The following is a 12,236-nucleotide window of genomic DNA, read 5'->3' as shown; positions in this document are numbered from 1 at the left end:
GTGGCCCTGGCCCTTTGGAACCAACTCCCTCTAGAGATTCACACTGCCTTCTGTAAGAGTCTAAAGGCCCATCTTTGCCGACAGGCTTAGGGCCGTTAAGGCCAACTTCTAGCCTCAGCCGATGAATGAATTCATGTTTGATTGCCTGAATTTGAGTGACTGGGTTTTTTAAAAATAAATAAATTGGCATTTAGTATGTTTTTAAATTTAAATTTCTGCATGTTATGTATTATGTTGTGAGCCGCCCTGAGTCAGAGGAATAGGGTGGCATAGAAATCTAACAAATAAATAAATAATGAATAAATATCCGAGTATCTTCTCAACATGTTAGACTACTTCCCAGTATTCCCACCTAGAGAAAACACTACATAGAGAAGACTATTTTCTATTATGATGTAGCTCAGTTCTGCAAATAGCTCTTTTCTCTTTTGGCAGTTCTTGTGAACAACATAAGCCCACATCTTGCTGGGTGTTTGCCAGACAGATAGAATATCAGTTGTCATTTCAGACAGCCAATCCTTTTTTATGATAGATGCTCATGAATGAGATCAGGGCCACAGATGGGAGCAAGTGCTTCCAATTGCCACAGCTCACCTGTGCGCCCTTCTAACCATTGCATTGATTGCCTCATTGACAGTTTCCTCATAAGGAAGAAGCTAGTGAATTAGAGGCCAAGTGTAAAAGTCCCAATCCTGCAGAAAGCAGCCACCTGTTTAAAAGGCATTTAAAAAAAAAACTTTTGCTACTGGAGAGAAGGCCAGGTGTGACACAGCTAATGTTTGGGGTGTTTTCCCTTTCTTCCTTCATTGGTGGCAGCTGGCTGAGAATTAATTCTGCCAGAAGAGGAATTTGACAAGGTGTCATTGATCACAAGCTAAGCCTTTTGTTCCCTTCTTTGAATACCCTAATTGCCTAAGTAATTTGTCTCTTTATAAGGAAGGATGGTTGACATAAGCTGATGGGGCAGGTCTGAGTCATTTCCTGCTGAGATGTCTGATCTGGATGTCTCAGGAGTGATAGCACTGTGTATCTGAAGAAACCTAGATGATTTTCCTCCTCCTTTGCACTCTTTGTATATCTGCTGTAGTGTACACAGGAAGGTGGTCTAAAGCAGTGTTTCCCAACGGTGGCAACTTGAAGATATCTGGACTTCAACTCCCAGAATTCCCCAGCCAGCATTTGCTGGCTGGGGAATTCTGGGAGTTGAAGTCCAAATATCTTCAAGTTGCCAAGGTTGGGAAACACTGGTCTAAAGCATGGGTGTCAAACTTTTGTTTTAATTAACATTTTTATTTACAAATATACAAAACATAAAAAACAATCATAACAGTTGATAGTACAATCTATTGCACTACTATATATATTATAGCATTCAGTAAGCATATAGACTTACGAAAGGGCAAGAGAAAGAAAATATGAAGAAAAAAATAGAGATAGAGAGAAAAGGAGGAGAAGAGAAAAAAAAGAGGTGAAGAAAGAGAAGAGAAGAAGAGGGTGGGCGAGTGTACAGTGAAGTTGTGTTGAGAATGTGAACTAATTTTTACTTTATTAGCTCATTACCTTAAATCAAGATTAGTCATATAGATAGAGAGAAGCCAGCGTTGAATTTATCACAGTATAGAGATTTGGAACTAAAAGTGAAATTTTATCTTTATATATCCAATATCTCTTGTAGCATTTGAAATAGAAAAGAAAAGTTTTATACTAGATTTGTGTCTAATCTAATATATACAGATCGATCCATTGTTTAATCAAATTATTCTCTTTTTTTTAACCACCTAGCATGGGTGTCAAACTTGATTGCGTCAGATGACACATATGTTTTTGCTTTTGTGGAGCTGGGGTGGGAGTGGCCAGTGTGTGATGCATCCCGCCCATGGGCCACCACTTTGACAGGCCTGGATCAGAGTATCTCATTCAACACACCTGCATTCTATTATTATCAACCACTTTTCTCCAAACCTATTTGTATTTGGAAGTGGTATCTTTTGGAATTATCAGGCATAATTCCAAAAACATATTTCTTTTGTCTTCTACAAATGACATCCTATTTAATTTTTATTTTATTTATATTTCCCTTTTTTAAAATTACAGGTAGACGATCAAGGAGTTCACGGGTGGTTTTCTAAAAGGTATAGTCATGACAGAACTGGAAGAGCCTCAAAACCAAATGTAACAAGCCATGTTCTACCTTGGAAGGAAGAGGTGAGTGATAATTTGGCCCAGAACAACTACAGAGGATGCACTGGTTGCCAATACACTTCTGATATGATTGAAAGTAATGGTTGTTATTTTCAAAGTCCAATATGGTTGGTACTTGGCAGAGGTGGTAGAATAGAATAGAATAGAATAGAATAGAATAGAATAGAATTCTTTATTGGCCAAGTGTGATTGGACACACAAGGAATTTGTCTTTGCATATGCTCTCAGTGTACATAAAAGAAAATATAGATTTTCTATTAAGTGTTGTGGTACAATACTTAATTATTGTCATAGGGGTCTAATAAGCAATGAAGAAACAATCAATATTAATAAAAATCTTATGATACAAGCAACAAATTACAGTCATACAGTCCTAAGTGGGAGGAAATGGGTGATAGGAACGATGAGAAAAAACTAGTAGAAATAGAAGTGCAGACTTAGTAAAAAGTTTGACAGTATTGAGGGAATTATTTGTTTAGTATTCAGCTTATTCGGACCAGTTTGGATGAACTGGTAGTGGCCATCTGTGGGTGGGCCTGGCAACCTGCTCACCTGCCCCAGTGCTATGCCCTCCTATTTAGGTGCGTTTTTAAGCCACACACAAGGGCAAAGTCCATGAGTGAAAGACCATGTACATGCACGGAAGGCAGGCACTTATGTTTGCGAACCAGTAGGGAAAGTAAGCAAATACCACTCCTGGTACTTGGTCAAGTCATCCAACGCCAGATATGAAGTTAAAAGCCCTTCCCATGTAAGATTTGAAGAGGGAAGCAAGGGAACCACATTCCTCAATCAAGTTCTCCATGCCTATGGAATACTTCTTTGCAAAAAGATAGAATCTTTGGCTTTTAGAAGCATAGTTCAAAATGGAATTGTTCTGGAGAACATTTGGCAGCTCATGTAGATAAGCTTGATAACAAAAGAGTCATTATTGATATAACAACAACAACAACAACAACAACAACAACAACAACAACAACAACAATAGAGTTGGATGGGACCTTGGAGGTCTTCTAGTCCAACCCCCTACTTAGGCAGGAAACCCTGTACTACTTCAGACAGATGGTTATCCAACATCTGCTTAAAAACTTCCGGTGTTGGGGCAATCACAATTTCTGGAGGCAAGTTATAGTTTATTAGATTTGTTGTTCCACTGATCAACCGTTCTGACTGTCAGGAAATTTCTCATTAGTTCTAAGTTACTTCTCTCCTTGTTTAGTTTCCATCCATTGCTTCTTGTTCTACCCTCAGATGCTTTGGAGAATACATTGACTCCTTCTTTGTGGCAACCCCTGAGATACTGGAAGACTGCTATCATGTCTCCCCTGGTCCTTTTCATTAAACTAGCCATGCCCAGTTCCTGCAACTGTTCTTCTTATGTTTTAGCCTCCAGTCCCCTAATTATCTCTGTTGCTCTTCTCTGCACTTTTTCTAGAGTCTCAATATCCTTTTGTATTGTGGCGACCAAAACTGAATGCAGTATTCCAAGTGTGGCCCTACCAAGGCCTTATAAAGTGGTATTAACAGTATAAGATTTACTGTATGTTGTGGAATTTATTTTTATTGGATTACAAAATGGAACAGCACACAAAGCCTGTTATATATGCCCCAGAATTTAATTTAAATTATATATATATATATATTTCATTCTGTGTTTGGTTCCTGCTATGCCAATTATCATTCCCATCAAGAGACAGAGAAGGTAATTTAGAGTTGGTGATTTTGCAGGGGAAATGTATTATTAAATGAAATATTGTCATTGAATTGTTGGAGCCAACCCAAATCATGGTTTGATAAAGCAGCCAGAGTAGTCTGATTTGTAAATGACATTAAGCCACAATAGCTTCAAATCACAGAAAACCAACATCAGCCTAATCATCTGATGTTTTATGTGGACCAGCCTGATGCAGTCCACTGAAATGAATGGGAAGTATAAAAGAAAATTAAAATATTTGCTCTGTTTCTATTCTGATGCTTCATAGAAGTTTCATAATGGATTTCAGCATTTGATGTCAAGCTTACGTTCTCTGCCAAAAGGCTGTAACAGCCTGTGAATAGACTAATTCTTGGCTGAGGAGACCATTGTTTTATGAAATGATCTTACAATAATTGAACCTTTCCTGAAGGTTTATGTTCATAGCAGCAAAACAATGTTTTTAGATGCTGCCAGGGAGGTTCTACAATTAGTTCAGGCAAATAAATAAGATTTAATTGATTCAGTTTCCTCCTCTTTGATCCGGCTCACCTCCTGCTGAATCTTTAGCTGAGATTTATTTACAGGATTTGGAGTAATACCCTTCATTGCAACAAGATACTTCCATCTGGGCATTTCAGATGCTGTTTGGCTGCCATTATGTCAGGAAAATAGGCAGAGAAGCTATTAGAAATGCATCCCACAGGGATTGGCCCATCCCACCCATGCCAACTGAGAGGTATGCTGTGAGCCTCATCAGTCCAATTATTCCAGTTAGTGGGGTCTAGGACAAAGGCCTTCTCACACTTGGCCAATAAAAATTCTATTCTATTCTATTCTATTCTGTCAATGTACCTGCCCTCTGGACTATCTTGTCATCCTCCCCACCTCCATGTGAGGTCCACCCTTATTCTCCTGACCTGCACTTATGCTCCACATCTTTTAGTGACTTGCTTTATTCAATACTTAGATTTGCTCAGGAAACTGATCAGCATCTTACATTAACTTCGTGCAAAATAACAATGGCACGATGTGTGTTGTATTTATTAAAGCATCAGTTCTAAAACACTGATTTCGTGAGAAAATATCAGGGATTTAGGTTGATATTATTCTATCTCAGCCATTTTTTTTGTTGTTGTTTCCATAATACCCTCAGCTCCTATGACTTTAACGAAGCTTGTGGCTAGGCCTCTATTTCAAAGATAACCTAGGGAGCAGCAGCTGAGGTGTGCCAGCTGAGGGTTGAATATAAGAAGCAAGGACATTATGAATCACTGCTTGGATGGGATTATTTTTGCAACAAGAGATGTTATGAAAGGGAAAGGGCCATTTTCAGCAAGATTGTGGATTCAGGAATTGCTGTTGCGTGGTTCATAATTGTGAATGGTGGATGTGGGTTGACTGCAATGACCTCTGGGTTTGACCTTCAGCTGGAGATGCCAAGACTCTTGGAATCAAATATTACCCATATTATGTGTAGTAGTTTTTTCAGCATCAGGAGGAAATAGGGGAAAACATGTTTTCTCGTCAGAATCATCTCTGTAAATCGAGTTCTTTTGTATGAGTCATTATGATTTTTAAGAAACTGTTGAATAACATTTTATTTTACCTGGCATTTTGAACAGGAGTTAACTGATTTAATCTTTTCATAGCCTTTTATACAAAATTTTACATGTTGAAACTAGCACAAGGGAAAAATTGAAAATATGTGCCCAGGGTTGACCAGACTCAAAAAGAATGTAAAATTAAAAGTGAATGGGGGGAAAAACATAAAAAGTTGACATTTGCAAAAATTGAAGGTGTTAAGAGAAGAAAGAGAAAGAATAAAATGGAAAAGGAGATTAAAAGGGGATACAAAAAAATAAGAAAGAAAGTGGTTCAGGTCAAAGTTCTGTTTAGACTAAAGAAATTGGAGTTTGAGAAGGGTTGATTAAGCTTTGAGTATTTTTTTTAAAAAAAATCTAATCTTAATTACTTTTTTATTAGATATATGAATTTAGGCATTGATGTTTATTAACAGAGTTATTAGTGTTGACTATATTAAAATATGTATAAATAATATGTAGTAGGAGATATTGAATTAGATAAATGTATAAGTGCAATTAAATTCAGAATTGTTAAGGAGATTAATGATGTTAATGATCTTTAATTGATTGAAAATAGAGAATATTTAGAAGTATTTTTAATTGATTGAAATCATAGAATATTTAGAAGTATTAATATGCAAATAAGAAATGTGGATTAATTAGAATTGATAATATTAATTGGTTAAATGTTATATGGGTTGGAAATAATTCTAAAATTTGGGATTAGTCAAAATGTACTATTTAGAGGGAGGGGAAAAGTCTGAAATTTGTTTGTGTTTTTAAAACTTTTTGTTAACATTTGATTGGTTATACAGGGTTTCCTTAGCTTACAGAAAAATGAATAAAGAGAGGGAGGAGGCACTACGGCATAATGTTTATAAGTTAGAAATATTAATGGTGTTATGTTTTTGAAGGAACATTAAGAAGGGAATTTAATTAAAAGATAATGTATATAACTGGATGACAAAATTAGAAAAAAAATCATTTTTTTATGATTGATATGAGTTACTAACAAAATACTGCATTTTATTCATGGAAAATAGATGGTATATTTATTTATTTATTTATTCAATTTTTATGCCGCACTTCTCCTTAGACTCAGGGCGGCTTACAACATGTTAGCAATAGCACTTTTTAACAGAACCAGCATATTGCCCCCACAATCCGGGTCCTTATTTTACCCACCTCGGAAGGATGGAAGGCTGAGTCAACCTTGAGCCAGTGATGAGATTTGAACCGCCGACCTACAGATCTACAGTCAGCTTCAGTGGCCTGCAGTACAGCACTCTACCTGCTGCGCCACCCCGGCTTAGTATTGTATTGTTTGAATGTATGTTGAGAGAAAAAAATAAAAATTTCATACCACCCCCACCCAAAATAGAAATGTTTACTTCTTCCCAGTGGGGGCATAATAGAAAATAATTGAGAAGCACTGCTCTAGGATTACAACATGCCCCTGTTGTTGCAAATTCATTTTTTTCTGCTTTAGACAAAGAGTCGGTTTTCCAGTTAGGGATAAATGTTGATACTGGCTTTCTTTGATGAAATGAAAAATCAATAAAGCCATCTCATCAACTTCCATCATCTTCATCAGTCATTTTTTCATTGTGGGCAATGCCGCATCTTTTCATTTTTATGTGCACAATAATCTCACAGCAGTTATCATAAGTGGAAACAAAGTTCCATGACTTTTTTTTCTAACTGTCCATCAGTACCTAAAGGGGGAAACCCTCTGGTTTCAGTTGTACAATAATCTTTAAAAACCTCTGAATCAGTGTATATCTGAATCCCAAATTTTCTTGCTTTTTAAACCCATCTATCAAACATGATAAATTGTCTCTTCTTGTTCAGATTTCCAACATAAATTTATACATTATAGACAGTTTCTCTGGTGATGTCTTAAGGATCTTTTCAAAGTCTAAATTATATTGTGAGGAATAAGTTATAACTTATATGTTGATTTTATTCTACTTAGAACATGTGTTAATATATGCTAAAGAGGGTTAATAAATTTTAAACAATCACATGCCTAAAGGACCTCTATAAAAATGGGACATCCGGTTTACATATAACTGCACTAAAAAGATAGAGTACCTCTCTTAAAACTTTTAGAAATATATGTCAAATAACATTCAGAAGGTGCTAGTTAATGGTTATAGCTGCTTTTTTTTAATCAGTGGGGTAAAATAGCAAAGGGCCATTTCTGAGTAGCAAAGGAACTTTTATATTCTCTACATTTCTCATTTGTGTAAGTCTGCTAATTTTAAAGGTGCATAATATACATGTTTATCCATGATAAGGCCCTATTTCACATGGTTCTATATTACTCTAGAAGACACATCAAGATTATCTATTTGAAAGTGCCTTCAAGCAAAGTCCCCCATGTTCAAGAGTATCTGGATGTGATAGAGAAGATGTATAACGTTAACTTCTCCCTGTTATGTAATTTACTTGAGTAGTTGGTGATGTCATTATTTTAAATTTATTGGCCACCAAATCCAGTAGATTCTGCAGCACACAACACTAGAAAACCCCCTATTAAAACAGATTTTGGGTTTCCATAGGCTTACTAGGTGACCCCAAACTTATTAAATTACAAATAAGTTTCTTTTCCATTGAAAAATTGTCATTAACTTGCTAATGCAAGGCATGAATAAAAATACATTTTTGTGTGTGTCTTCAGTATGCTATCATACATTATAGACCAGAATTACTATAGGAGAAGCCAATACTGTAATAATAAAGAATGAATAAAGTCTTAAGTTGGTGGCAGTGTTTAACTAGCAGAATGAGCCTCAGAGGGTAGAAAGAAATTAGAAAGAAATTACAAAATAATTTTGTGGAGATACGCAAGGCCAGAACTAGCGCAAAGTATAATTTCATCATAGTCTTTAACGCAGGCAAAAAGAACCTTGGTGTGAGTTAAGATTCTCTGTCAAAAAATTCTCAACCTTCTCATAAAATGGTGATCTCCATACAACTTTGAGGTTAATGTACTGTAATGTTTTGGTTTAATAAAATTATATGTTGGATTTGGAACTGCTTTTTCCAGTGGACATGTGTTGATGAAAACAGTTTGGGAATATGCAGCAGTTGCCAAACATCTTGTTCTAGCTGGACAGACGTCCTCTTTTTAACAAAGACAGTATTTGGATGGTACAAATTATGTTTAGTACCAATATTGGCTTGGATAATGTTAAAGTGTAGCTGTCAGCGATAGAAAGAGGCTCTTACTGTTCATGTGGCTGTGACCAACTGAGTGGATTTGAATTATAAAAAGGTAATCTGCAGGTAGCCCCCCACAGATCTGAGCCCTTTCCTTATGGAAGGAGATATGGTAATTATACATCAACATGGATTAGAACTACTTTATTAGAACTCCAACATCTAGGCACAAAGTTAACTCAGCCTTCCATCCTTCCAAGGTCAATAAAATGAGGACCTAGATTGTTGGGGGCAATATGCTGACTCTGTAAACCATTTTGAGAGGGGCTTTAAAACCCTACTATAAGTCTAAGTGCTATTGCTATCTCAGTCTCTCCAAGGAGGAGTTCCTAATGATGGGGTATGGGCTTGTACTTAATGCATTTAAACAAGTATTAAGTATCAGGATCTGTCTGCTTTACCCAAGACTTGTGGAGTCTTCAACTCTGGGAGTTGAAGTCTACAGGTCTTAAAGTTGCTAAGGTTGGATGTCCCTGTTTTTATTTATTTATTTATTTATTTATTGATTGATTGATTGATTGATTGATTGGATTTGTATGCCGCCCCTCTCCGCAGACTCGGGGCGGCTAACAACAATGATAAAAAACACCATGTAACAATCCAATTTAATAAAACAACTAAAACCCCTTATTATAAAAACCAAACATACACACAAACATACCATACATAACTTGTAATGGACTAGGGGAAGGAATATCCTAACTCCCCCATGCCTGGCGACAAAGGTGGGTCTTGAGTAATTTGCGAAAGACAAGGAGGGTCTTGAACATACAGTGAGATATTTACAGTATATAATTGTCTCCAAAATTTCAGAGGACATTAACTTTGGCTGTAACGTTCTGCCCAAAGCAATTCTGGAGGGCAGATATAAAAACGTTTCATATGACTTGAGTCTGTGCCCCTGTAAACAAGGGGGGCATTGAAATTACAGCTCATATCCTGTGTATTGCCCCCTCTGTAGGGACTCGTGGACTAGTAACACCCAACCTGATAAAATATCCAGGAAATATTGATTGTTTTTATGTACAACTATGATTGTATGATTCAGTTTTTCTATGTTTTGTTACACTGTCTACAAAATCAGGCAGACCACTGATGATTTCACCATCAATTGTAATATATTACTATGCCTTGATCACTTTTGTTTTATTTTAATGTTTTATTTTTTTGTGCTACTCCATGACCGTAATATAGATGGACAATTGCCCAAAAGGCAATACTGAGAGGAAAGATTTTCATGAATTGTTCTGGCTGTCCAGGAGCAGTAGTTTTCATTTCATATTTCTTTGTCTAATAAGAGACTATTGTATCTGTTTTCCTATAGCCAAGACTGACTGGAATGAGCCTTAGATTATTGTTTGTTAACCTTGTCAACTTTAAATTGCATGGACTTCAACTCCAGAATTTCCCTGGCTGGGGAATTATTGGATTTAAAGTCCATACAGCTTAAAGTTGCCAGAGTTGAGAAACATTGGTCTAGGTCTATGATGGAGAAGTTTTTTTGCTCAGGTGCTAAAAGGGTGCACTTGTGCATGTAACCACACCCATAATGCAATGCCCTCCCCCTCAGGCATGCACACACAACCCCCTCTGGTTCCCATCCTCCATGCATATGTGCAGTCTCACTGAAGCCTCTGGACTTCTGGTATGCCTGTTGGGTGAGTTTTTCAACATCCACATTTGTAATTCAGGGTTGAAATGAGGGATCTTTGGCTCTCTGAGCTTGGTTCTTTTCATGAAGATATTTCATCACCCAAACTAGGTAACATCATCCGTACTAGTAAGGAATGGCTGTCAATTTATATACTAGTGGTTTGCCCTGCCATTGTTGTTGGGAATTATCTTGGAGGTCCTTTGATTGAGCTGTTTACTATTAATTTGTTTGGCAGTTCTTTGATTGGGGCATTGTTTAGTTCTTGATTGTTGGTCTGATGTTAATCTGATGCACACATCATTAATCTGTTGTTAATCTTGGTATTAGTCTATCCATTTTGCTGGAAGATTTGTATAGATGATATATTTCCTTTTTCTGCTGTTCAGGGTTGTTGCACTGTGTTTGTCTTATCTGAACAGAGTTCTTACACAAGAACAACCTAAGTCCAAAAACACCAAAGAAGTCCTGGAAGCCTGGCCCTCTGATAAATTGGCCATCAGTAGATTCAATACATATAAACAATATCTACATACTCTACAGAAGAATCAATGCACAAGCCAAAGGGAAACAAAAAGACCTAAGTATCCCATTCACATCACCAGGAATCAACACCCAGATGGGCATAGATTAATCTCATACCAACAATCAACCTCATACCAACAAGTAACAATAACTCAGTCAAGGAGCTGCTAAATAAGCTAACACTAAACAACTCAACCAAATAACCTCCAAAATCATTCCCACCAATGCTGACAGAGCAGGCCACTAGAATATAAACTGGGAGCAAACACCACTCTTTATTAGCACGGAAGATGTACCTAGTTTGGGTAATGAAACCTCTGCAAGAAAATGACCAAGCTCCAAGAGCATCAAGGACCTCTCATAATGTAAGTGCCAGGTAATATTTTATAGAGTGATGCTCCATTTTGTTTAATGGCATTCAGTCTTCCTTTTTTGCTAACTGGTGAATATTATTAATAACTTAGGTGGTTTATCTGGCAGGAGTAAGTTATTTTATATACTAATCTTGTATTTAAGAACTCCCATAGCTATTTAATATTGGTTTGGGATGATACAAGCTAAAATACAAATTTTTCAGAATTCAGATTCTTTATTCTTATTTTTTTACATACACACTCCTGCATGCCTATACATACGCCAGAAACTACAAAGCTGCCAGAGAATTTATGTATAGCCTAAGTAATGACATTTTAATTTTGCAGTACAAAGGCAGAGCAAACTTGCATGTATTTGAAGATTGGTGTGGAGGAGCTGTGGGACATCTAAGGAAGAATCTGCATTTCCCCCTATATCCTCATGTGAGTATAATCTATTCTCCAAAAAAAATGCCAGTTCCTTATAACTTCCAAGAGTGTGCTTCTCCTTTTCTATGCAGTAAATATTCTTAAGCACTTCTGAAGTGAATTTACATTTTGTTAAATGTAATTTGACTTTATCTGTATGATAGTGAATGCCAGTAATATGTTTCATTTAATAGTATTTTTCATTCATTCATTCTTTCATTCATAGCATTTGTAAACTGTTCCTATCATTCTGACTCTTTGTATGCAACAAAGCAAGAAAAATCAAAGTGTTACAAAAGTAAAATAATCACAGTCAGCCTTTTCTCTCGGGTCCCATCATAATTTGCTGGGCTCTAGGTTCTCCTAATTAAAGATTGTGCTGTTCAGAAATTATTGGAGTTGCAATTCAGTATAATCTAAGGACAGAAAATTGAGTAAAAATGTAGTCTATACAACTATGATTGTGGCCAAATATGGGAGCTCTCACAACATTAGGATAGGATAGAGAAAGCTATACAGTAGTGTGGGAAGATCAGCAGTACAATAAAAATTCCCACTTGACTTCATTTATT

General features: G+C 36.5%; 1 protein-coding gene across 2 annotated transcripts in view; it reads left to right on the top strand.

The window, feature by feature from the left end:
- B4GALNT4 (beta-1,4-N-acetyl-galactosaminyltransferase 4) overlaps positions 1 to 12,236 on the top strand; it is a 233,145-nt gene that overhangs the window by 153,753 nt on the left and 67,156 nt on the right. For both annotated transcript variants that reach the window (XM_070766261.1, XM_070766268.1), the window contains exons 3-4: positions 2,095 to 2,205; positions 11,584 to 11,679. In XM_070766261.1, coding sequence (XP_070622362.1) covers positions 2,095 to 2,205; positions 11,584 to 11,679 — 207 coding nt within the window. The remainder of the gene's footprint in view (positions 1 to 2,094; positions 2,206 to 11,583; positions 11,680 to 12,236) is intronic.

Source organism: Erythrolamprus reginae, chromosome 1, assembly GCF_031021105.1.
Source record: "Erythrolamprus reginae isolate rEryReg1 chromosome 1, rEryReg1.hap1, whole genome shotgun sequence".
NCBI lineage: Eukaryota > Metazoa > Chordata > Lepidosauria > Squamata > Dipsadidae > Erythrolamprus > Erythrolamprus reginae.
This window is presented reverse-complemented; position numbering and strand designations above follow the sequence as displayed.